This window comes from Podarcis liolepis, assembly GCF_965112155.1.
Source record: "Podarcis liolepis genome assembly, chromosome: 1".
NCBI classification, from domain to species: Eukaryota; Metazoa; Chordata; class Lepidosauria; order Squamata; family Lacertidae; genus Podarcis; species Podarcis liolepis.
This window is the reverse complement of record NC_139554.1, coordinates 128,271,792-128,298,213: the sequence shown is the minus strand read 5'-3', so window position 1 is coordinate 128,298,213 and position 26,422 is coordinate 128,271,792. Positions and strand designations below refer to the sequence as shown.

At 46.4% G+C, this 26,422-nt stretch overlaps 2 protein-coding genes across 4 annotated transcripts in view; one reads left to right on the top strand and one right to left on the bottom strand.

Moving 5' to 3' along the window:
* Positions 1–7,773, top strand: part of LOC310692229 (uncharacterized protein) — a 13,990-nt gene extending 6,217 nt beyond the window's left edge. For all 3 annotated transcript variants that reach the window (XM_083472928.1, XM_083472927.1, XM_083472929.1), the window contains 3 exons: positions 893–3,016; positions 6,279–6,387; positions 6,579–7,773. In XM_083472928.1, coding sequence (XP_083329054.1) covers positions 893–3,016; positions 6,279–6,387; positions 6,579–6,690 — 2,345 coding nt within the window. In that variant the 3' untranslated portion in view covers positions 6,691–7,773. The remainder of the gene's footprint in view (positions 1–892; positions 3,017–6,278; positions 6,388–6,578) is intronic.
* On the bottom strand, positions 7,143–26,422 carry IDH1 (isocitrate dehydrogenase (NADP(+)) 1). Its single transcript, XM_083474305.1, has 9 exons — positions 26,110–26,422; positions 20,310–20,437; positions 16,435–16,726; positions 15,900–16,005; positions 13,137–13,314; positions 11,944–12,095; positions 9,519–9,659; positions 8,634–8,796; positions 7,143–7,991 (listed from the first exon to the last, which is right to left on the bottom strand). Exons 2-9 carry the CDS (start codon positions 20,429–20,431, stop codon positions 7,898–7,900), a joined length of 1,248 nt encoding a protein of 415 aa, XP_083330431.1. The 5' UTR covers positions 20,432–20,437; positions 26,110–26,422; the 3' UTR covers positions 7,143–7,897.

Genomic DNA, 26,422 nt, shown 5'->3' with positions numbered 1-26,422 from the left:
ACAATTTTATGCACGCTTATGTGGGTTAGAAAGCTGGCTTGTTGAAGCTAACTAGATTCACCACTAAATGCAGCCAGTCTGGTGTAGTGGTTAGAAGCGATAGACTCGTAATCTGGGGAACCGGGTTCGCGTCTCCGCTCCTCCACATGCAGCTGCTGGGTGACCTTGGGCTAGTCACACTTCTCTGAAGTCTCTCAGCCCCACTCACCTCACAGAGTGTTTGTTGTGGGGGAGGAAGGGAAAGGAGAATGTTAGCAGCTTTGAGACTCCTGAAGGGGAGTGATAAAGCGGGATATCAAATCCAAACTCCTCCTCTTCTAACTACAGTTTCCGGTTCAGACAACATGGGACGCCACAATTAACTGAAAATGGAAACAAATGCTTCTGAACTCCTTGGTTGTGCAAGGGAAATGGAAAATGCATGAGTCCAGGAAGCGGCTAGGCTCATTTGCATACTAAACATTGCCATTGTTTAGTATAATGTCTGAATATTAATTGTGGGGCATGGCACACAATGTGAAGTGGGGGGGGAGGGTTGTGGCTTTAAAGCCCTATTTGTGGGCTTCCTGGCAGCATCTGTCTGGTCTCTGTTGGAAATGAGATGGGCCCTTGGTTAGACTGAGAACTACTTTTCTTGCTTTCTTAGATAGAGATCTTTATTGTCATTGTCCCATGCAGAACAATGAAATTGAAAAACTACATAAAACTACTACAGAACTACATAAAACATTCAAACACCCCTAAGAACTCTAAAACACCATTTTAAAATACACTATACTATAGAGACCCCCTATGCTGCGTTTATTGCACAAGCTTTAATGGAATGTTCATGGATTCTTTAAAAAAAAGCAAGTTTGTGTTACCTACTAAATTCAGCTATTTGTCATTGTAGGAAACCTTTTGAGAACACAACAATGTCCCAGGAGCGGCTTGCTGTCCGTCCTGAGTAACAGTTCACCTCTGCAGCACTGTGAGGTGACTACGGCACCACTCATTGGTAGCGTGTTGTTATCAGGTGGTCACGTGACTCAGAGGAAGAAACGCAGAATAAGCTCATCAGCTGCATCTGGAGGTGATTCTCAAAAGAAGTCCTCAGAGATGCTTCAGTGGACAAAGGAATCGGAGCAGGCTGTTAAAGAGTATTTTGAAGTCGGTCAGGTTGGTGAGCTTTTGGCACCAGACACCAATGATAAAAGCTGTGAGACGATCAAAGCCAATGAAACCACAGCTGTAAAAAAAGTGAGTATGGGGAATGTGCACAGGAGGTCTTCTGCTGTCAGGCAGTCCAAAGGACATTTGGTTAATTATAACAGTGGAATAAGGAATACTTTTGTGGTAGTACCATACAAAACCTCTGAATCGAACAGTAGCGTGATGACAATTCCGGAGCCTGCACGTCACACTGAAGAGTCAAGTCAAGTCGATTCTTTGGAAGAAAGACCACCAGTGAACATCTGCAGTCAGAAGGAGGCGGATAGTACCCAGCCCCGTGATAAAGGCAGAGGTTGCAGATTGACATATGTAGTGCACCAGACTATTCCAAAGCAGGTAGATGACTGCAACACTTTGACTCAGGAAATTGAAAAAAGAACATTCTTGGAAAAAATGAAGAATTCAGAAAGTCAGTTCCAAAATCCAGATACTATCTCATTAAGCAATAAACTACAAGATAAAAAGAGCCATGCCTGCAATGTGAAACATACTTCCCAGTGTTCTGAGAAAACCAGGGATTGCAGAAGGACCTACGTAGTGGACCAGACTTCTCTAAGCAATGTAGATGACAGCAATGCTTTGACTCAGGGAATTGAAAAAAGAACATTCTTGGAAAAAATGAAGAATTTAGAAAGTCAGTTCCAAAATCCAGATACTATTTCATTAAGCAATGTGAAACATACTTCCCAGTGTTCTGATAAAACCAGGGATTGCAGAAGGACCTATGTAGTGGACCAGACTTCTCTAAGCAATGTAGATGACTGCAATGCTTTGATTCAGGAAACAAAAAAAAGAACATTCTTGGGAAGAATGAAGAATTCAGAAAGTCAGTTCCAAAATCCAGATACTATCTCATTAAGCAATAAACTACAAGATAAAAAGAGCCATGCCTGCAATGTGAAGCATACTTCCCAGTGTTCTGATAAAACCAGGAGTTGTAGAAGGACCTCTGTGTTAGAGCTGGGCCCTTTAGATTATCAGAACAATTCTGCTCCCCTTGCACATGAAGGAAATGCACCCTCGGAAAACTTAGAGGATCGAGGAATTGTGTTCCGAAGTCCGGAGTTTAGTTTGTTAAGCAACAAGGCACCACTGCATGCTCTTGGTACAAAACAGTTGGTTGGTTTCCAAAAGCAGATTCCTGGCGAAGAAGCAACACTGGATCTGAATGTGAAGCATAAAAAACCCAAGAAGACGACCCAGGAAATTTGTTTACAACAGGAGATCAGTGAGATGGAGCTACAGAGCTTCAGTGTTGATGTGCAGCCTCAAGAAACCAAGGCTAAAGAAGGGCACAAACACAAAACAGTTAAAGCGGGCAAGGATAACGCAGGGAAAGAACATGGGGAAACAGACACGGGTCTGAGTACTCAAAGAACCAATAAAAGGAAGAGGAAGAATTTGAGTTTCACTTCTCAATCAACAAGTCAAGAAGATGCAACCCCTGTTTTCTCTCTAGGGAATGTGCATTCCGCATTTCGAGGTTCAGGTTCCAGGACTCAGCAAGATTCTTTCCATAGGGATCTTCCTAAGGCTTCACCTCAGGCTGATTCTGTGGCTGTATGTCCCAAAACTGCTGAGTCTTCTATAGTTGGTCTTTCTAAGACCACCTTACCGCATTCTTGTAGTTCTGTTCAGTCACATTCTGCACTTCAAGATCAAGTGAGCCCAGAAAGAAACTCGTCTCTGCCCAAAGTCTCAACAGCTTTAAAAAATGATTCAAAGCAAGTGGCTTCTGGCAGATGTGAGAAAAAGACAGCACATGCAATTCCTGAAACCTTGCAAAACACAGCACAAGGAAAAGGTGAGTGATGAAAAGAGGCTGTTGATGTTCAATAGGTGAATTGCGGTGGGGGGCGTGAAGCCCTCCATCTAAATCTCAGCATTCACCTTTTTCTGTGTGCAAATCTGTGCACTCCTATTGGGTTTGCTTGATTTAAGCTAACTTGCAGATCTGGTTTTCTCTCCCAACCAGCCCAGAGCTTTTATTGCTCTGCACCTAAAATGAAAGCTAGACTGCAGTATAGTGGCAGCTCACTGTGAAAAAGCTCAGGAAAGCAAAAGGTCTATGATTGGATGGCAGTTTGCCCCATACACGTGCTAGACGTTTGCCAATGCAAAAAGTGAAGAAACAGATGGTTTTTTGTTTTCTTCACCGTGATTGGAGGGGGATGGGAGTCCAGCTAAGAAACACAATAGCTGCTTTGTGCTCCCTTACAATATCCACAAATTGCCCAAAGCCAAGAATCAAAGATGCAAGCAAAGGATAGTGTGCTGGTTTTATCTCCTGCCTCTTAACCTTGTGTGAATTACTACTATTAGGTACAGTGGTACCCCGCAAGACGAACGCCTCGCAAGACGGAAAACCCGCTAGACGAAAGGGTTTTCCGTTTTGGAGGCGCTTCGCAAAACGAATTTCCCTATGGGCTTGCTTCGCAAGACGAAAGCCCATAGGAAATCTCTGGGACAGCGGGGAAGCGCAGCGCATTTAGAAGCGCTCGGGGAAAGCAGCGCACTTCGCTTCTTTCCCCGGAGTGCTTTTAAATGCGGGCGGCTGGGAGGGAATCCCTTGGCCCCCCGCCGGACTTCCCGAAGCTCTTTTGAAGTCCAGCGGGGGGCCAAGGGATTCCCTCACCGCCGCCCGCATTTAGAAGCGCTCGGGGAAAGCAGCGCACTTCGCAGCTTTCCCCGGAGTGCTTTTAAATGCGGGCGGCTGGGAGGGAATCCCTTGGCCCCCCGCTGGACTTCCCAAAGCTCTTTTGAAGTCCAGCGGGGGGCCAAGGGATTCCCTCACCGCCGCCCGCATTTAGAAGCGCTCGTGGAAAGCTGCGAAGTGCGCTGCTTTCCCCGAGCGCTTCTAAATGCGGGCGGCGGTGAGGGAACCCCTTGGCCCCCCGCTGGACTTCCCGAAGCTCTTTTGAAGTCCAGCGGGGGGCCAAGGGATTCCCTCACCGCCGCCTGCATTTAGAAGCGCTCGGGGAAAGCTGCGAAGTGCGCTGCTTTCCCCGAGCGCTTCTAAATGCGGGCGGCGGTGAGGGAATCCCTTGGCCCCCCGCTGGACTTCCCGAAGCTCTTTTGAAGTCCAGCGGGGGGGCCAAGGGCCAAGCGAATGCCTGCAAGCCTCGCGCACCCGGCAGGAGGTCCCGCCGGGCGCGCGAGGCTCGGGGCGGCAGCCTGTCAACCGATGCACGGGGAGCCCTTCGGAGAGCTCCCCTTGCTTCGGGCGAATGCCTGCAAGCCTCGCGCACCCGGCAGGAGGTCCCGCCGGGCGCGCGAGGCTCGGGGCGGCAGCCTGTCACCCGAAGCACGGGGAGCCCTTCGGAGAGCTCCCCTTGCTTCGGGCGAATGCCTGCAAGCCTCGCGCACCCGGCAGGAGGTCCCGCCGGGCGCGCAAGGCTCGGGGCGGCAGCCTGTCAACCGATGCACGGGGAGCCCTTCGGAGAGCTCCCCTTGCTTCGGGCGAATGCCTGCAAGCCTCGCGCACCCGGCAGGAGGTCCCGCCGGGCGCGCGAGGCTCGGGGCGGCAGCCTGTCAACCGATGCACGGGGAGCCCTTCGGAGAGCTCCCCTTGCTTCGGGCGAATGCCTGCAAGCCTCGCGCACCCGGCAGGAGGTCCCGCCGGGCGCGCGAGGCTCGGGGCGGCAGCCTGTCACCCGAAGCATGGGGAGCCCTTCGGAGAGCTCCCCTTGCTTCGGGCGAATGCCTGCAAGCCTCGCGCACCCGGCAGGAGGTCCCGCCGGGCGCGCGAGGCTCGGGGCGGCAGCCTGTCACCCGAAGCATGGGGAGCCCTTCGGAGAGCTCCCCTTGCTTCGGGCGAATGCCTGCAAGCCTCGCGCACCCGGCAGGAGGTCCCGCCGGGCGCGCGAGGCTCGGGGCGGCAGCCTGTCACCCGAAGCATGGGGAGCCCTTCGGAGAGCTCCCCTTGCTTCGGGCGAATGCCTGCAAGCCTCGCGCACCCGGCAGGAGGTCCCGCCGGGCGCGCGAGGCTCGGGGCGGCAGCCTGTCACCCGAAGCACGGCCGCCCGGAGCTTGCGGGGCGGGAGGTGGGAAGAAGGGCCTCCCCTCCCACCGCCAGCCCTCAGAACAGCCTTCTGAAGGCTGGCAGTGTAAAGAAAAGCCCCTGTCCCCCCCCCCCAGCCTTCAGAAGAGGTCGGGGGACAGACTGTCCCCGGACCTGGTCTGAAGGTGGTTTCCCTAGGAACGCATTAATTGATTTTCAATGCATTCCTATGGGAAACCGTGCATCGCAAGACGAAAAACTCGCAAGAAGAAGAGAATTGCGGAACGAATTAATTTCGTCTTGCGAGGCACCACTGTATTAAGGGCATGTCCACAAAGGAATTTCATTTGCTGCTGTGCTTCTGCTTTAGTGAAAGAAGAGAAGTATAGGAAGGAATATTTATGTTAAAGAGGTGCCCTGAAATCCAAAGATGTTTTGCACAAGTTGCATGTGTGAATCTCTGAATGATACCTTGTCTGGGAAATAAACCTGCACCTTTGGGAACAGGAGAACATTAGTAACCACTTGCTGTTGGGAACCATGTGGAATTTAAACTACTGCTTTTGAAATAAAACCCAATTTGGTAGCCAATCAGGCCTAACATTGAATTCTCAATTGACTCTGGATATTCAGAGTTTAGAAATGCAGGTGGTGCTGTGGTCTAAACCACTGAGCCCAGGGCTTGCCGATCAGGTCAGCGGTTCGAATTCCTGTGAAGGGGTGAGCTCCCGTTGCTCTGTCCCTGCTCCTGCCAACCTAGCAGTTTGAAAGCACACCAGTGCAAGTAGATAAATAGGTACCACTCCAGCGGGAAGGTAAACAGCGTTTCCGCGCGCTGCTCTGGTTCGCCAGAAGCGGCTTAGTCATGCTGGCCACATGACCCGGAAGCTGTACACTGGCTCCCTCGGCCAATAAAGTGAGATAAGCGCCACAACCCCAGAGTCGTCTGCGACTGAACTTAACAGTCAGGGGTCCTTTACCTTTACTCTGAGTTTATTTATTTTTAATAGGTTTAAAGGGAGTCTCAGTGTAGCTTAAGCAGTGATCAATTCCTGACTCTTCACAGAGAACAAGGTCCTGCAAGATTCAACCAATTCTGTACCTCTGGAATCACCTCCAACACGGCCAAGAAGACAGACGAAAGAAGTTCGCTATGCACTGCCCAAGATTAACACGTTAGTATTCTGTTTGATGCCGAGTGCCCTTTTATAAGAGAGGGAGTCGAAATATGTATCATGGGAATCCTGTGCTGTCTGTGGCCTGAAACCTTGACTGTCTTGCTGGGGGTGCCGGTTCCCGGAATATAAAAATCAAAAACAGTCTGTGTACAACAAATTATATTGCTTCTCTCTCTTCTCTGCTGCAGCAAACTGAGGAGCGGTGACCCATTTACATTTTCTATCTACCCCGGGTCCCCGTTGTACAACACTAAAAGAAAGAGGTTGCCCAGAGGATCTGGAAAGTCCAAGGAAACCTAAAAAGAGGAAATCGACCCTGTTGCGAATTCACTGTTTTTAGTAGGAAACAAGTTTGTTACTGTTTAAAAAAACTTTGGGGTCTCCAGTATTCCCCCTTACCTAGTCTTTTTTGTTGTGGTATTTGCATTTCAGAAATAAAACATTTCCACCTGAAGTTCAATTGGATGTTTGAAAGCCTGTCAGAACTCCAGGAATGTAGAGCGTTTAACATTTTATTGAGTTGTAGATCATCTTATTCCAAACAATATATGACTATTAGCTTGCATGAAAGTGTCGAAAGCTGAGTTCCAGGGAAGACATGACCCCATTTAAATGCTGCTTAGGCCATGCACTAGATCTGCAAGTTACCCAGCTATCCTACACCTGTTCCACGTGCAAGGATTATTTTGTAAATTGAACTACAGTTTACCAGTTGTCGCCTTACAATTCATAAACAAGTTGACACATAGGGATGGATATTAGTAGTTTATTTATGCCAAATATCCCCCATAAAAAGAATAGGAGCCATGGATAGGACAATGTTTAATGAGAATAAAAGATAATGTTCAAATGGTTGAAAATAGTCTGAGAAACTGCACCATTAACCTATCTGAAAGGAAATAAAATACACCTAGCCTAAACACAGGAGTAAATCATTCCTGCACTTCAATTTGGGTACTATACATAAGAAAAGGACTGCATTTGTCTAAGTCTTGCCCTATTGAACTGTGGCAAATACTCACAACTCTATCATTAGTAGAATCCTCTTACAATCCTGCCAACATGAGGCTTTACAGGGCACTTCTAACCATGTCTGCTCAGAAGCAAATCCTACTGAACTCATTGGGGCTTACTCTCAGGCAACTGAGGTTAAGATTGCAGCCTTTGTCCAATTTCACTAGGGTTTTAAATCTTGCAGTGCTTTACTCCAGTAAAGGCCCAACAGCTAGCTAGGAAACAAAACCTATTCCATTATTTAAATCAATTCACTGTAGAGCTCATCTCCACCCCCAGTAAGGTCTGTCACTGTGGGTTTTGGTTGGCAAAAAGGCTAACAGCTTAATTCACAGAGGCAGCCATCTAGCCTGCCCTGTGTGCCTTTTTTACAAAAAAAACAAAATCTGACAATGTAGACATATTCCCCCCCCAAGTGCTATACTACACAACAGTGCGATTCATTCATGTGGCAGGCGACCTTCTTTCCGGAGCAATTCTTGAGGCCTGCTCCTTAAAGTCTTGGCTGGGAAGAGAGCTTTGCCTTTAGGTTTTCAGCAAGTTTATCCATGAAGTCAAATGTGTTCAAGTAGTCAGAGCGCGTCACACTGAGATGAAGCAAGAAAACCGTAAATGTTATGGTAGTATGAGATTTAAAATTGATCTTAAACATTAGCTAGTTTTGCAGGTTTGTGTCAGTCAGGAGCAGCATGGCACAAACTTTGGCTGTTTTATACACGCACAAGAAATGTTCTGACAATCTTTTATGCCATCTGATTTTTTTCTCATTCTTGGGTGGGGTGAATCTCGATCCACTCCTTTCCACCCCTCAATCTAGTATCTCAAGGCTTCCTTTCCTTTGGTTAAGAAGAAAAAACATGGGGGGGGTCATTCCTTTCTCAAAAACCCACATTTATAGGCATGAGAATGTATTTTAGATGCACGTTCCCTAACCTTGGGCCTGTGTGGCGACTTTGGCATGAAATACAGAATAAGAGCTTTCACAATTTGGCAGAAGAAGGATTAGCTGCTACGACCCTGGCAAAGAATGACTTAAAACACTGCAGTCATATTTTACTGGAGACCTGAGTAGTTCTGCTTTCAGTTCTTGTACTTGCCCGTCTTTGGGATGCAATTCAGGTCTATGCTACAATCAACACCAAACAAGCAGTTTAGTGTTTTTTAATTGTACAAATTCTACCATTATGTAGTAACAAAATTCCCTTTCCTAATGGGCTGAGTTTACTCACTTGGGTAACCCTTTGATACAAGCAGCCAGATCTTTTGTCATAAAGCCAGCTTCAATGGTCTCTATGCAAACATCCTCCAAGGCAGAAGCGAAGTTCTTAAGGTCTGTGTTGTTATCCAACTTTGCTCTGTGAGCAAGACCTCTAGTCCAGGCAAAGATGGATGCTGAGAAAGGTCAAAAGGAGAGAGAGAGAGGGGAAAAAAAAGATGAATTGAGCCAATGGTTCTGCTTCTGAAATTATGACCTTCTCTATTACCACATTACTCCCTCCTGCACCATGAGACCTAACAATCTAATTTTGATTTCAACTGGCAAATGCACTCCTTGAACTGAATTATCAAAACTTCCCCTGTGAAGTGTTTTCCTCTAGAGTCTTCTAGCAAGTAGCCTCCTGACACACAGCTATACAGTGATACCTCAGGTTACATACGCTTCAGGTTACATCTGCTTCAGGTTACAGACTCCGCTAACCCAGAAATAGTGATTCAGGTTAAGAACTTTGCTTCAGGATGAGAACAGAAATCGTGCTCTGGGGGCGCAACGGCAGCAAGAGGCCCCATTAGCTAAAGTGGTGCTTCAGGTTAAAAACAGTTTCAGGTTAAGAACGAACCTCCGGAACGAATTAAGTACTTAACCCGAGGTACCACCGTAATGGCCCCGCGACCCATCTGCATCTCCCCATATGGGAATCTTATTCCTCAAATGGTGTCAAGATTTTCAATTTCTGCTTCACAGTGTTTCCCATTAAGAGAATGACGACAAAGACATCCAAGTAGTAGAAGTTAAAAGCTTTCCTGCCACACATTTCTTCTTGCACCTCTCACCTGGCACACGCGTTTCACGCACATTTTCTAGGTATGGCTGAGACAGCTGGTAGCAAACTTACCGATCGGGTTTGTAGAGGTTTCTTGACCTTTCTGGTACAAGCGATAATGACGGGTGACTGTGCCGTGAGCAGCTTCAGCCTCAACAGTTTTGCCATCTGGGCATATCAGGACACTAGTCATCAACCCCAAGGAGCCATAACCTGGGCACGAGAATAAACTGAGAACTTCAATTTTTTGCATATTCCTCCATGGCATACCAGGCGGGGCAAATAAATCAACCTGGTATGTCTCAACAGCCTTCATACATACAGAAGATAATTTTCAGTCTAGTAATTTGGAACAAAATATGCAAGTGGTTTCCAATTCTGTCAGAAATGAAGGAGAAATGTGAGGAAATAACAAGACAACAATTAAGGAAAGTGAGTTAAGTATATGCTTAGCTGGACTTGACTTGAATTTGCCTGGAATTCACAAAGTGTTTTCCACTGGTGAAATTGAAGAAGGCAATAAAATTCTGATTACAGGATCGTGGTGGCCTAAAGGCATGTGATCAAATGCTATGCAGAAGCCACTGCCCTTAGGAGTTCTGTAAATTGCTGAGCCATGTGGGACAATTGCCAGGGCCAACAGCATCGCGTCTGCCATTAGGCTACATAGTAATTTTATGACAATTCACCTTAAGGCTAATTGCGAACACCCATCACTTGTCTTTCAAGCACGGCTAGCTCCTTGACAATTAGAATTTGCTGCCAACTCTTCCTCTCAGCCCTATCATCTCCATTCCTTCAGAAAGTTTCCTGCCTCCCAAGCACGTAAGTGTGGCAAGACCAGTTTTGCTTCTCAATACTCAAGAAAGCAGCATACGTTTTCCTTGCTGTTACAGGCCACATACAATACCTGGGTAAGAGCAACATAGCCATAAAACGTTATGGCTGCTACCAGTGCAAAGAAACCACAAAACTTCCTTTGAGCCACTGATGAAAGGCAGAGAACATGTCTCCTTTCTGGTGGCCCCTTGCCATTCTTGGAAGCCATGTATTGCTGATACAGGATTTTTTATCGGAAATAGGTGTTCCTTATATCAACATGATGTACAATAATTTGTAACTCCCTGCTGGCTGATCCATTGTACACATTCATGTTTGATGTAGAAAGGTTTGTTGGAACTGTTACATAGCTGAGTGAGTACCATCATCTGTACAAGGGAACAACCTTTTTTTTGTATACCGCAGGGAATTTAGTTGCTTTCCCCTTCTGTGACAAATCCTGCACCATGTGAAAGCTTGCACATTTTGCCACCAGCAGCGGCGTAGCGTGGGTTGTCAGCACCCGGGGCAAGGCAAGTAATTTGCGCCCCCTAACCCGGGCAAGGCAAGTAATTTGCGCCCCCTAACCCGTGGATTTGCGCCCCCTAACCCTACAAATCTATGCCTATGAATGATGGTCCCTCTCACTTTCTCTTTCTCATATTCCAATTGATTCCCATTTCCGCCGATCGATCCCCGAAGCTCTCACCCAGCGAAATTTGTGCGTAATTACGCTTCGCCATCCCTAATCCTGCCGCTTCCACCGGGAAATCATGACGGTGCGTTTCTCCTCTCCAAACTTTCCCCGGTCCTTTGCCGGCCGGTGCAGCCCTTTTGGCTACGAGCTCCCCTCCTTCTCTGCCCGCTTCCGACCCCACCTCCCCGTCCAGCCTCCCTACCTCCTGAAAAAAGGCGCCGGCGCCGAGCAGGACACCCCCGCGGCCATCGGAGAGAGGCGGGGCCGAGGGAGGCAAGCCAATGGGCGAGGCAGGGGTAGGTGGCCACAGGGGCGGGCGCTGCCGCAGTCCTCGGGTGGGCAAGGTAGGAGCAGGCAGAGGCTGTCCGGCTGCTCTGACAATAGGGGCGGGCCGAGGGCACGACGGGGCTGGGCCCTCTGGACTCGTGCCCCCCCCCAGATGTTGCGCCCGGTGCGGCCGGCACCCCTGGCACCCCCCACGCTATGCCACTGGCCACCAGGAAGAAGAAGAAGAGTTTGGATTTGATATCCCGCCTTTCACTCCCCTTCAGGAGTCTCAAAGCGGCTAACATTCTCCTTTCCCTTCCTCCCCCACAACAAACACTCTGTGAGGTGAGTGGGGCTGAGAGACTTCAAAGAAGTGTGACTGGCCCAAGGTCGCCCAGCAGCTGCATGTGGAGGAGCGGGGAAGCGAACCCAGTTCCCCAGATTACGAGACTACCGCTCTTAACCACTACACCACACTGGCTGCAGTCTTTGTAGGTTTTTCAGAAGCATCTAACTGTCCACTGTTGGAGACAAAATGCTGAGCCAGGACGCCCCTTGGCCTGCTGTAACAGGGCTATTCTTATGTCCCAACAATCATTAAGTCACTCCTCACACAGCCAACCCACGTTTTGCCAAAGATAAAGAATTTACCGTAATCTCAAGCTATCAAAATGGCGTCCTGTAGAAGTGCTACAAGAGAGGGGTAGATCATACCTTGGGCAACCGAGTCAGACTGCACATCCCCATCATAGTTCTTGCAGGCCCAGATAAATCCTCCCTCAGATTTTAGCGCTTGGGCCACCATGTCATCAATCAGCCGATGCTCATACCATATCTTTTTGGCCTCAAACTGTGACTTGTACTCCCTGGAAGGAAAAGGAAAGTAGAATCACAGGTGAAAATTGCAGGTCCGGTATATACAACCCATGAGAAGAAGGGAAAGCAGCTTACACCTTGCATAAAGGATGTGGGAATGTGGTGGGGAAGGGAAGGAAACCTGCCTGAGTTTCCATGCTAATGTACCTTACGGTATTTCTGGCTTGCGTTACATGAGGGCAGATTTTAGTCAGAATATGAGAAGCTGCATGAAGGTAAGGGCAGTCCAATAATGGATCCAAGTACTTAAAAGATGGTGTGGGGAACCTTTGCTCTTCCAGATGAACTAAAGCTTCCATGATCCTTAGCCACTGGCCGTGCTTTCTGGGGCTGGTGGGAGTTGGTGGCCTCTCCTTTGCTGATGGTCTTTAAGCAGAGGATGAACAGCTGGGGGTGCCACCTGAACTTCCTGCAGGGGACTGAACTAAATGGTCAGCAAGGACCCCTGCAACTAGGATTCTGTAGCTCCTCAATCCCTCATCCTCTTCTACAGAGTAATCAGCAGCAAAGCTGCGGACTACCATTTCCTTCCAGTGTGGTCAGTGCAGTGGCAAAGAGCCAAGGTCCACAGTACAGAGAGAGAGAGCTCTGCCCAGGCAGATCCTGTCCACAAGTGGCAGGTCCTTTGCCTGTGTTTCAGCCTGGAAGAATGAGGTTGTCCTTGGGATCTTGGGCTAGGATGGAAGGCAGCCAATGAACCTTAGGGGACTGGATTTTATGTCTGGGCCTCCAGCATCTCTCTTGTCGGATTTTTATTTTCATATGAAATATGAAAATCAGTTCTTCATTCACTCAGGTTCATAGCTTTCCTCCACCTCACGTTTCTGTAGGAGTTAACAGAAAGAGGTTTTGCAAAACGAATGACTAACTGGTTCAGCTTCCAGTGGCATTAAGAAATAAGATAAAAAATGTGAGATTTTGAGGTAGACCTTTTTGACCAAAGACTCAAAGATCAGCTACCGTGACTAATAAGACAGTTATTTAAACAAAGATACACCTGCAAGATGAATATATAACAAAATATTGATTACTTCTCATAGATCTCCTGAAAGATGTCCTTAAAACGCCCATCATATCGCTTCAAAATGGTGTTTTTGGTGCTCAAGTACAGAGGCCATGCTTTAGACAGCGCCATCTGGAAAGAACTGTGGGCAAAGTCCGCAATGGACTGGTCAAGGTTGAACATTCCCAGAGCCACACCTCCACAGTCTATACCACAGAAGAGAGAAAGAGGAAAGTAAAAAAAGGGAGTCAGGTAGAACAGAAACATCTGCTTTTGAGCAGCACGGTATTTTTATAGTGTGTACCACTCCTCTCTCTGACACCACCCCCCTCAATATTTTTATATACTTTCATTTTAAGAAAACAGCACACCACTCTGACATCTTTTAAAATGGAGAGTATAAAAATATTTTTTATAAATATTATGAATTTTCAACTCGCTTAAGTGTGTTTTTTATCTTTACTCCCTTTTCTCATTAAAATTTAAAAAATTAAAACAGGACTCTAAATCAGTCTTTTCAGAAACTGGGATGCCTTCTGGTGATAGTTCCATACTTGAACATTTTAACGCAAGACGACTAAAGTAATGACTGATAATTGAACATTACTCTGTGACACGACAATTGACGTCCTTGGAATGATTCTGTGGGGCTTAGAACACGCATCGATGCGTGCAGTGTAATGCAACAGTAATTAATGGTTAAGGAGGGTTTTGAGCAAGGCTGCTTTAGTTCAAATCTCAGCTCTAGATGGCCTTAGGCAAGTCGCTATTCTATTAGACCCCAGTCTGACATACAGAAATAATACTGACATACCTTACAGGGTTATTGTAAGGATTGTTTTGCAATTTTCCAGGCTTTCTCTCCCTCTCTCTTTTTTAATGCCTGGAGGACCACTGAGGAGTTGCAAAGTATGAAGTTACGCTGGGCGGGGACGAAGGACAAAAACCTCAGTGTGTCTGAACGGATTCCACCCAGTCTCCGCTTGTCACAGTCTGCGAGCTGGCACACGGCCTACAACTGTTCATTCATGGCCATGGCTCAATGGAAAGAAAGCGTACAGGGAACATTCCCAGAACGTTTAAGGACTGTACTGCAGCCACCAATTATTTTTGTACGGCCTGATGCGTGGCACACGTGTCCAGTTCAATGCAACATTCATTACATCATTACATCTCTACATCAATGAACACAACCATATACTAAACATACAGATCTAGTCCACAGCTTAAATGAATGAAGCCTCTCATTTATACAGAAGGCTGGGAAATCACTTGCTTCTCCTTGCAAACACAGCCGCCTAGCAACTTTCCCAAGTTCCACTAAAAGAGTTAAGAAGGCAGAAGCAGAATTCCTTTCCCCTTTTAAGAGTAGTAAAGAACCTGATCGGAACTTTGTGGGACACGCGAGCACAAACCTCTCCAGTGTCTTCAGACAGGAATCACCAAACGCCCATTTAATGCTTATGGATAGTATGCATTTGCAAAGCACTTTGAGTATTCAGAGTGCTCTGTAGATATTGTCCAAGTGATTTATGGAACCATCATGAGAGGGCGGTAAGTGACTTGGGCAAGTCTACATTCTGCAGGCTCTCTCCTTTCCTGTGCAGATTCCCTTCCTTTCAGCCTCTTCCTTCTTAAGACTCTTAGGAGTTTCTTGGTTCCAACATGTGCATGGAACCAAGATGGAAATGGGTGTGTTGCATCCCTTCTGCAACATTCTTCCAATTCAATCTCTCAAGACTCCTGGGCAATCCAGGCAGGGAAACACAGTGCAGCAATTCCCATCCTTCAGCAAACATACATTTCAAGAACTCTGCATCTGCGATTGCTGGAATCAAGCCTTCCCCTTGTAGTCCTTTCATCCTATCTATACACATCAAAGCTAGAATTACCCCAAATTACATTATTGCCTTGCGCAGAATGAAGCAAGACATTGAAACACACGTAAATCACAAGTTGGTTTTGCAACCACCGACGCCAGTTTCACAACTGTTTGAGCAACACCAAAGGAACTTTGGGTTCCTGGGCTGTGCCCTTGCCTCTGGCAGAAAAGAACAGGCCTGTATGTAACAGGAACAATGGTGACAGCATGTACAGAACAGAAATGCTGTTGTTGTTTTTCATACTTCATGTGCTCCTTGATCTAATATTATGGAAAGACCACAAGGAATTGTTGGAAGGGAGACCCTGGCTCACTACTAAGATCGCCAGCCTATAGCTATAGAGTGGTACCTCGCAAGACGAATGCCTTGCAAGACGAAAAACGCGCAAGACGAAAGAGTTTTCCGTTTTTTGAGTCGTTCCACAAGACGAATTTCCCTATGGGCTTGCTTCGCAAGACGAAACGTCTTGCGAGTTCTTGCGAGTTTGTTTCCTTTTTCTTAAAGCCGCTAATAGCCGTGCTTCGCAAGACGAAAAAACCGCAAGACGAAGAGACTCACGGAACGGATTAATTTCGTCTTGCGAGGCACCACTGTATACGGTATGATTCAACTAAATGTTACTCAGAGTGGACCCACTGTAGTTAATGAACATGACTAAGTTATGTGGGTCTAGCGAGGAAGACTTAGTTGAATATCACCATAGTTACTAGTTCCTCTGCATTCTGTTCCCACATTGGCAACTTGGTATGGAGGGCAACTGGGACTAGGTTTGGTCCATGGTTCCCCAGTTGTGGATCCCTGGTTGAAGGTCTGGCTCAATCCATTATTCAGGTTACAAGCCTAACTCTACTTAACATTCCTCCCCAATTCTCCACATTCAAATATCCTTTATATAATCCAACACTTACTTTCAAAGTTATGGACCAAATAAGTTATGGGTTTGCCTCCATTCTTCGGTGTGTAGGTCATCTCTACCTTTCCAGGGCCAGAAACGACAAAGTCTGTGGCTCTGTACTGCAGAAGAACAAACAAAATGGCTGCTTAGGTCAGGGATGATCAACATGCAGCTTGCCAGTACCCCCTCCCTAGCAGAATTATATACCATGTATATGTCAGGTCAGATTTCCATTATTCCCCTTTTCCAGGGAAGAAAGGCGGGGGAAATAGTACTTCCTTTAAATGATTTCCAGACCAAGGCAAACAGCCACAGCTGTAGCTTGCAGAGATTTCAACACAGCTCAATCTATTTTAATCATTAACAGGAATTGCAGTTCAGTTCAAAAATCTGTAAGAGATATGCTTTGTGACGATTCATCGATGGCCCTGCAGCTTCATTTTGCTCTCTCTTGCATGCATTCCCCAACCATACAAAATCTCTGATGTTTGAGAAGGTGCGCTCAACAGTAAAAGCCATAAATGCCAAACGCTGCGTGAAGGACTCACTTGGTCTCCAAAAGCATGACGGCCAATGATGATGGGCTTTACCCAGCTAGATACTAGTCGGGGGATGTTTTTGCAGATAATGGCTTCCCTGAAGACTGTGCCCCCAAGAATGTTTCGGATCGTTCCATTTGGAGATTTCCACATCTGCTTCAGCTTGAATTCCTCTACCCTTTTCTCATCCGGAGTGATAGTAGCGCACTTGATTCCGACATTGTATTTCTTGATAGCTTCTGCAGCTTCCACGGTGACCTTGTCATCGGTTGCATCGCGGTTCTCTATGCCCAGATCGTAGCTGCAAGCAAGTCCCCAAAACACAGTCATTTGTTAAGTGCCTTACAGGCCCATCCAAGGCATCATAGTTCAGGGTGGAAAACATGCTCAAAAAGAAGAGAAGAGATAGGAAATGGCACAAACAGAGTAAAATGACCATCTTCTGCAGGTGTGAGGAACCGTTGGCCCTCCAGATGTTGCTGAACCACTACTCCCATCGTCCCTGCAATTGCTTGCTGAGGCTGATGGGAGTTGGAGTCCTCATGAAAGAAGGAGCTACTTCATATACAAGTAGAAAATTTCATGAAGTTAACACTTGGAGGAATGAGCAAAAGCCGCTTGGACAGCAATGTTGATGCTCTCCTTCCAATAAAAACAAATGAATGAAAATGTGTCTGGACTCAGATGTGTGGGATTGTACAGCTATGCTATCAGATACCTATTCTGCTTTGGCAGTGTCAGCACGAGCAAAGCAGTACATCTGGTTAGGCAGGTATCCGGAACAAAAAGCAAAGTGCAAGAGAAGTAGGGGAAAGGTTAACGACTCAACGGTTTAATCTACAACCGGTGGATGCACTGAAAAGATTTTGCTGTACTTTTTTCCATGGTACTCTTGCCAATGGTACTCTGACAGTGTGTGGTGTTAGCGGAGGGGTAGTACCTCTGGTGGGGGACACATTGTGCTCCTTCTGGGGTAGTTTGTCCACCTTTGGCCCCCAACCTGCACTCAGTTCTGCACTGTGGCTCCTAGAAGCTGTCAGCATGTGACAGCAGCCACACCCCGGGAACAGCTTTGACTGAGGGGAGCTGATGGGTCTCAAGCCCTTAGTGAGTTAGGGACTTGCCCTGCATGCAAAGACTGGCTCCAGAGGATTGCGCAGACGAGAGCAAGAGTGGGTCCAATGGTCAGGAAGGCAGTTTCTGAACATGCTGTAGAGCAGGCATCCCCAACCTGCGGACCCCCAGATGTTTTGGCCTACAACTCCCATGATCCCTAGCTAACAGGACCAGTGGCCAGGGATGATGGGAATTGTAGTACAAAACATCTGGAGGGCCGAAGGCTGGGGATGCCTGCTGCAGAGGGAAGTGAGGAGCAGATGGGGCTCATCAGCCTGGGAATGTAGCCCATCGAGGAGAAGGAAAACTCTTGATCCTAAACTTCTGCTGCCTTAGGATATCTTTGGGAGAAGAAAACTACACAAAACAGGAACGGAGTCCCTAAGATGATTGGAGGGCACTTTGTGTGCCTCCTTCCGGCAACTCCTGCAGCCAAGCTGGTGCTAAACGTATTGCTCTGCTTTCCTTTGAACCACATTGGAGAGGCTGAGAGTCTTGTCATCTGGGAAGCCCAGGACCTCCACGCACACTGCCCAAGACTGTGCCAAAGGGAGGTCACTTGGTGCTGGTAAGGCAGCGGTTTGATTCCAACAACCATGTGTGGAATAGCAGGTTGACTTATTTTCTCAACACTGTAAATGCCCACCGCAGGCTCACGTGGTTTGAAGGCTGAAGAAAGTGGGGATGAGTCATTGTGGCTACAGTTGTGTTGCTAGCAGGTGATGCCCAGGTGGTGACAGCGGGGGGTGGAGTTATTCTGAATAGCCATAACATTGCTAGCCAGCAGAGCTCTTCAGAAGCAGAAAAATGGGTGAAAGTGCTGCTGTGGGGTTGGGGTGGATTAGTTCACTGAGCAGATCAAACAGAAACCTGAAGCTGCCTATTGTGTTGCTACTCTCCCCAGACTCCACTGCAGAATCCCTAGGCCCTTAATAAGCTGCAGGAGAGAAGAGACGGTGGAAGAGGACTGGAAAAAATTCAAAGACTATCTACGAAAACATTATAAGTTGCATGAATGTTAGGAGAATGCATGACAAAAAATAACATGGCATCAGTAATTTAGCTATAAGAGATATGAGTAAGTGATGTTTAAGAAAATGATGAAACTTGAGGTAATATAATGCTTAAGTCAACTACTTTAATATATGATAAAAATATTGATAATTGGGGACATAATATTTGAGAACTATTAATAAGACTTGAAACAAGGTAATAAATTGCTGTTTATAACTGTATGACTGAGAACGCAGGAAAGGGTGATGTGAGGAAGTCCAAAGATTATGGAAATATGATTTATGGATAAATTGATTCTTATGTACTTTTTTTTCTTTCTTTTTGTTTTATGTTCACTTTCTAAATTTTCTCTGTTCTTTGTTTGCTTGGTTGTATGGTGATATGTTTGTTAACCTTTCTCTTTTGTCTAAAATTTGCAATAAATATTTATATATATATATATATATATATATATATATATATATATATATAAGCTGCAGGAGAGACAGAACACCAAAACATGGTCTTTCCTTAGCACAGAGACGTCCATGGAAAAAGAACTGCAAACCTCTTATACTGCTGCCACTTGTGGCAGGCTGCCAACTGGCACAGGAGCAATGCAAGAAAAGAAAAGAACCATATTTTTCTCTCTATAAGACACACCCGACCATAAGGCGCACCTAGTTTTTAAGAGGAAAACAAGAAAAAAAATATTCTGAATCAAATGTTGTTGAAGAATGCAAGACAAAGCCTCTTCAGCACAGCGGTAGGAACGTTCCCACTGCCCTGAAGAGGCTTCGCGTGGCTATCCCAGAAGCCAGAACAGCAAGAGGGATTTGCTGGCTCCAGCGATAGTTGCGCAGCCTGCATTCGCTCCATAAGACGCGCACACATTTCCCCTTACTTTTTAGGAGGGAAAAGGTGCATTTTATAGAGGGGAAAATACGGTAAGTGGCAACTTAGTTTGCCTAGTTAATTCACAGAGCCACGGGCCCAGCATGAAAACTATTAAACTGGTAGATGCATGAAAAAATCCTGGGCTGTGTGGCCGGAGGACAGAGCAAGGAACACTTGTCAGGTTCCTATTTTCTGAGCAGTTCAAGCTTCCCTGGACCCCAAGGTTTTTGTTTTAAAAGAGAAGTTTGGCCAACAGAAGCATCTTCTGTTCTAAGCAAGTTTGCACTGGCCACTTACAAGAATTTACAAGCCAAAATACCTCACTCTTTTAATACAGTGGCACCTCGGTTTAAGAACAGCCCTGTTTATGAACTTTACAAAACTGGAAGTAGTGTCCCAGTTTGCAAACTTTACCTCAGTCTAAGAACGGAATCTGAACGGTGGAAGGGCACCGGTGGCAGGAGGCCTCATTAGGGAAAGTGTGCCTCGGTTTAAGAATGGTTTCGGTTTAAGAACGGACTTCCGGAACGGATTAAGTTCGTAAACCGAGGTACCACTGCAATAATAATTTTATTATTTATATCCCGCCCATCTGGCAAAGGGTACCAATTTGAGAATTGGCATTAAGTGTGAACACACAGTCACGAAGTACTTAACAGAATTTGCCTCTATTTGACAATTATTTATAATCAAGGCACACCATTTCAAAGTGGATATTAATCTTGGGGTCAGCAAAAGTAACATGTGGATAGTCCCTAAGAGAGAGAGAAAATATCAAGCAAGACTCTCCCAAATACAAGAGCTAAGCAGTCGACAAACACCCACGTATAAACTGGAAATTTCCTCACAATACAGAGGACCTGTGGAAATCCAGTTACCTGTGAAGATCTAGATCCACGAAGGGAAAGATCAGCTTTTCCTTAATCTGATCCCAGATCACACGGGTCATTTCGTCTCCTTGCATCTCAACCACAGATCCGCCATGGATTTTTTTAGACATTGTGATCTAATGGGGAGGGGAAAACCACAAACACTAAATACAGATTATGGTGACATCCGTTGATGAAATTGGGCTGCTAGTTGGCAACAGAGACATTAAGAAGGGGATGTTCATGTCTGAAATGATCCCAGTGCAATTCAGATTTTGGGGACAAGAAAGGTAAGTTATGCACACCCATGACATTCATGCTCCAGTCTGATTTAAAAATAAAATAAAATTGTAGTTTCTTGGAGCACAGAATGGAGTTTATTTTTCCATTGGCTCTACATAAGCTGCAATAGCTGGACTATCTCTGAGCATTGCTAAGCGGAAGGACCATGTATCTGCCACAAGCCCAGATTCTCCTGTGTGCATAAACCACTCCGGAGAATATCAGATTGGACATTTCCGCTGTCTGCAACCAAAATAGCACCCATCTTTCCCCCCCCTCCTTGCACCAAGGGGGAATGGACAGTAGCAAGCCAGGAGAAAGCAGAGAGGAGTATTCAAGGCCAGACCAGTTCAGCCACAACAGGCGGAGGGAAATCTAGATGTTTCTAGACCAGTATACCGTATTTTTCGCTCTATAACACGCACCCGACCATAACACGCACATAGTTTTTAGAGGAGGAAAATCCGTAGGCATGCCACCCGTAGGCATTCCCTCCATAACACGCACAGACATTTCCCCTTACTTTTCAGGAGGAAAAAAGTGAGTGTTATGGTGCAAAAAATACGGTAGTTGTTTCACATTGGCTGCGTTGCTTTGGAATGCCAAGGTTACATGGCTCCTGTCCTTCAGACATTCCTAGAATTGCATGGGATGAAGGCACAGGAAATTCCCTCTCTGGTAAAGGTACACACTAGACTAGAGCACAAAGTCTGCATATTCTATGGGGTTTCCAGCCACGTGTCTCCTGGCATTGAGGACGGGCCATGGCAGGTTTTGGCAAGCTTCCTTCAAAGCCATGCCATCTAAGTCACAGTGGCTTGAAACATTTCGGTTTAAATACTCATACAGTGCCTACGATTTGCAAGGTGCCTTATATGACCGCTCACAGATCTTGGCCGCTTGGATGCTTGTGCACGCAGCCTAAAGCTCCAAGATATGCCTTTTAGATCGCAGAAGTTGCCATGTGTGACACGGGAGCACAAACAGGATCTCTTCATGCAAGCGAATGACCCCCGCGAGTTAAGAGAAGTTCCGCTGTATATTACTTTTCTGAAAGTGAGAGAGCCAGGCATTCAAGTAAATAGGAGGAAAAATTGCAGCTCCTACTTGGCCCTTGATCCCTGTCAACAAAAGCACTGTTCTGAAACAATCCATGGCTTACTTATAATCCCCACGGGTATTTGCCGGTTATGAAAGAGCAATGACTTGGCCATTTTTGCTTTAAAATATTTTCCATTTATCCTATGCTTTTGTTTAATGCAAAAAATTACCTTTACCTACAAAACTGCCTTGCTCTACATGTGCCCACTCAAACGCTTCGATCGGCAGAATTGGCGCCATTACAGGTGTCACATGATACCCATTCCGGATTTGTAAGACCTCAGTTGTTTAGTGTGGCAGCGCCTGAACTGTGGAACTCCTTGCTTGAGATCAAGCAGGCGCCTTCACTGTACCCTTTCTGGAGCCTGCTAAAAATATTCCTGTTTAGGCAAGCCTACCCAGATGCTTGGGACGCGGGTGGCGCTGTGGGTTAAACCACAGAGCCTAGGACTTGCCGATCAGAAGGTCGGCGGTTTGAATCCCCATGACGGGGTGAGCTCCCTTTGCTCAGTCCCTGCTCCTGCCCATGTAGCAGTTCGAAAGCACGTCAAAGTGCAAGTAGATAAATAGGTACCGCTCTGGCGGGAAGGTAAACAGCGTTTCCGTGCGCTGCTCTGGTTTGCCAGAAGCGGCTTAGTCCTGCTGGCCACATGACCCGGAAGCTGTACGCCGGCTCCCTCGGCCAGTAAAGCGAGATGAGCGCTGCAACCCCAGAGTTGGCCACGACTGGACCTAATGGTCAGGGGTCCCTTTACCTTTACCCAGATGCTTAGAAAGCTGAGGTAATTTTAATCTGTTTAGCATTTTAACTTTAGTATGTTTTATAGTAGGTTTGTAATTTTTTTGGTGATTTTACTGTTTTATGTTTTGTAAACCCCTTGAGGATTTTGTTTTACAATCAAGTAGTGTACCAATTTTATGAAATAAAATATAAATAATATAAAAACAGAGCTTTAGGCTGTACTCCGCACATTTTTATAAGTTATCATTCACTCAGTGTGCATGCAAGTCTTCTTTATTGTTATTATTATTAATTGAATGTATATACCACCCTATAACTGGAGGTCTCAGGGCGGTTCACAGAATAAAATCAAAATATAAAACTACAAAATAAAAATAAAAACCACAACCCAATAACACCCCCCCACAACAACCACATTTTAAAAGGGTGTAGGATGTCAATCAAATTAACCAAAGGCCTGGTTAAAAAGGAACATTTTTTTCTGGTGCCTAACGGTGTATAATGAAGGCGCCAGGAAAACTTCCCTGGAAAAATTTCCTGCTTGTACGACCAGGATTATTCATTCACAATTACATTTCACAATGTTTCATGGAATTGCTTTCATCATCACAGGTGACTGGGTGAGTTATGCAACAATTCATTATACAGCACAGCTAAACCACTGTTCACAGCGACCGATTACTGCCGAGTAAACCGCTGCCATTATAGTAGGAAACCCAATGGGGCTGGGAGGGCAACAAATTCGACTCTTACCTTTGTAAGGTAGGCTAAATCCTTCACAATCACACGTCCCTCTCTACACTCCATGCGAGTATGCAAGAAGCATTAACAGAATTCGAGGATATATTCTAGCCAGGCAAAAGCACCCCCAAGGATGGTGCAAAGCAGGTGTGGCCTGGGAAGAGTCCAAGGGCCAGATACATAGGCTTAGAGGGCCACCTTTGCCCCCAGGACCAGAGCTCCCCCACCCTGGTTTAGCATTATGTGTGAGCCAGACCCTTATGACAAACTTCACCTCTGATAGAAGTGATAGTGGGGGGGAAAAGATCTTAATATTTGGGGGAGGCTGATACAGGGAGACTCCTGCAAGCATGTGACCTCTGCACAAAAAGTGTACTATTATTACCATCATCATCATCATTTATATACTGTCCATCATCATCATTGATTGATTGATTGATTGATTGCCCTTTTTCAGAAGATCCCAGGGCGGTAAGGTAAAGGTAAAGGCACCCCTGACCGTTAGGTCCAGTCGTGGCCGACTCTGGGTTGTGGTGCTCATCTCGCTTTATTGGCTGAGGGAGCTGGCGTACAGCTTCCGGGTCATGTGGCCAGCATGACAAAGCCGCTTCTGGCGAACCAGAGCAGCGCACGGAAACTCCGTTTACCTTCCTGCCAGAGTGGTACCTATTTATCTACTTGCACTTGATGTGCTTTTGCACTGCTAGGTTGGCAAGACCCAGGGCGGTATACAATATTAAAAACACATTACGGAACATCAGTGATAAAAACAATTTTAAAAACATACTGACAAGAAAGCCAATAATACTACAACTCTGCCTTGCCAGGAATCCCAGCAACATACCTCCTCAGGCACCATAATTCCAAGCATTTTGCTAGTTTAGGAATGGCATACCTTTCTCCCAGATTGTTCACACACCCTGGAATGTGTGTGCGTGCCGCAATGGAAAAAGGAGGGCTTTAAGGGAAGTATTGACATCAGTACTCATAATTTAAAGGAGGTCTTTCTGAGTGCAAATTAAACATCTGTATGAACACGTCCTCAGTAGGTGAGTTTTACTATAAAATAATACTGGGCCCAACTAATACCTGAGTACAAGGAACACATTTGGAAAGCAGTCTCGAATTCAGAAATAAACATACTCTATCCAGCACAACAAGAAGGGGAAGACAGAGGACGAGATGGTTGGACAGTGTTCTCGAAGCTACCAACATGAGTTTGCTCAAACTGCGGGAGGCAGTGGAAAACAGGAGTGCCTGGCGTGCTCTGGTCCATGGGGTCACGAAGAGTCGGACACGACTAAACAAAAAATCCAGCATAGTGCAAAGATTAGGGGTAAGGAACCTGGGGGTCTCCAGATATTGTTGAACCTCAACACCCATCAGCCACAGTCAGGAAGAGCAATGGCCAGGGATGATGGGAGTTGTAGTCCAACAACATCTGGAAGGCCACAGGTTTATGTCTTGGGATTGATATTCGGAGGCCCAGCTGGAAATCAGAGGTGGATTTAGGGGAGCATGACCAGCTCAGCTGCACTGGGTGCAGAGCCTTGGGGGTACCGCAACTATGATGTAGGCTGCAAGAGGAAAGCAAGAGGCAGGTGCTGAATTTTGGCACTGCACAGGCAGCCACTGAAATTTGAGACCCCAAATCCCTGCTCTGTCATGAAGCTCACTGGAGTGATTGTCACTGAGTTAACTGGAGGAAAGGCAGGATAGAAATATAAATAATGCTTGCAGTCTTACACTGTTTGCCATGTGGCGTTTTCAGTTTCTACTTACTCTATGGTTTTGTTTTACTCACTATAACAGACAGATTACATACGATTATGAAAAACCAGAATGAAACATTTAAATTGTAAAAGAATGTATTTGCAGTGCATTGTGCAGCACTGCAAAAATCACACAGCAGAAATGCTATTATTATTTGTACCCCACCTATATGACTGGGTTGCCCACCCCCTTGGGCAGCTTCCAACATATATAAAAAAAGTAATAAGCAAATCTAATCCCCATTTCAAAATGGTACACACCCTACTTTCTGTGCTACACTTCCTTTAAGCCGAAGAGCAATTTGAAAGTGGAGATTGTGCAAAACTGGCATAAGATACAGATAAGGTATCGCAGATAAATATAACCGATTATGTAAAAAGAAGAAGAAGAAGCAAACATTGCATTGCTAAGCAAAAGGCATTTTCGATTGGAAGAGGCGACTGGGTGCCTTGGCAAGATCTTAAACACATTATAGTCAAGCAGACTGTTTGGAACACCAACTCTGTCAAGGGCACAGTTCAGATAGAAGGCTGCTGAAATGTTCAGATTGTGTAATTTAGCTGTCCAGTAGATTAGTACTGGGATTTCATTGCCTTGATGGGAACACAGGCATGCAATCTAAGGTTGTGCCATTGGGGTCAATTAATCTGGAATAATGAACCACCCACTGGTTCTTCTGCTGCCATACTTTCACCATGCAGGGCACCACCCTATGCAGAAAACCTGGACTGAACTGAAAAGAGGTGGGGGAGCCGATCCTTTAGCCATACATCTGCACGGACAAGACACTGTGTAGGTTACTACAACATGCTATAAAGGAACCGATCTACATAAAACGATTCCCAGCCGATCAGATGCAAGCCCAGCTTGGCTAGCTGCGTAACAAGGGGGTGGCAACGGCCTTCCCTTGTCATTTTGATGTCTCCAATTTGCAGAGGTGGGTTTGGCAATGAAGCGCGGACAAAGAGATAAAAAATAAAGAGGCGGTGAAGGGGTCATAACAAAAAGGAAGACGCATCTATAGGCGTGTGTGGCATTTCTGTCTGTCTAGTTTCAGTTGCAGGGTGGTTTGCAAGAGAAAATGAAGACCCACCCCATAGTGCATGCCAATGAAGAGAGAGAGAGAGAAAGGACCCGCAGACAAAAGAAGTTGGGATCCAGCAAACTCACCTCTCTCTCGGCTTAGATGCAAGTCACTGAACGTCTCCGGTGGTCTTGGAGGCGAAGTCAATGCAGATTTCCCCGCTGAGCTCTGCGCCGGCGTCCCCTCCGCAACCACTGCTCGCTGCTGCCGTTTCCCAGGGCGCTTGCAAGTTGATGCCCGTGGCTGGTTTTAAAAGAAGGGCTGCTGGGGCCACGCCTCCTCCCTCGGCGGCCCTCCGTCGCCTTAGTCCCGCCTGTGCCGCCGCATTCCCCCATTGAGAGGAGAAGGGAGGATCCCGCCTCGCCAATGCGCGCTTCCCACGCAGCTTGCAAGGAAGCG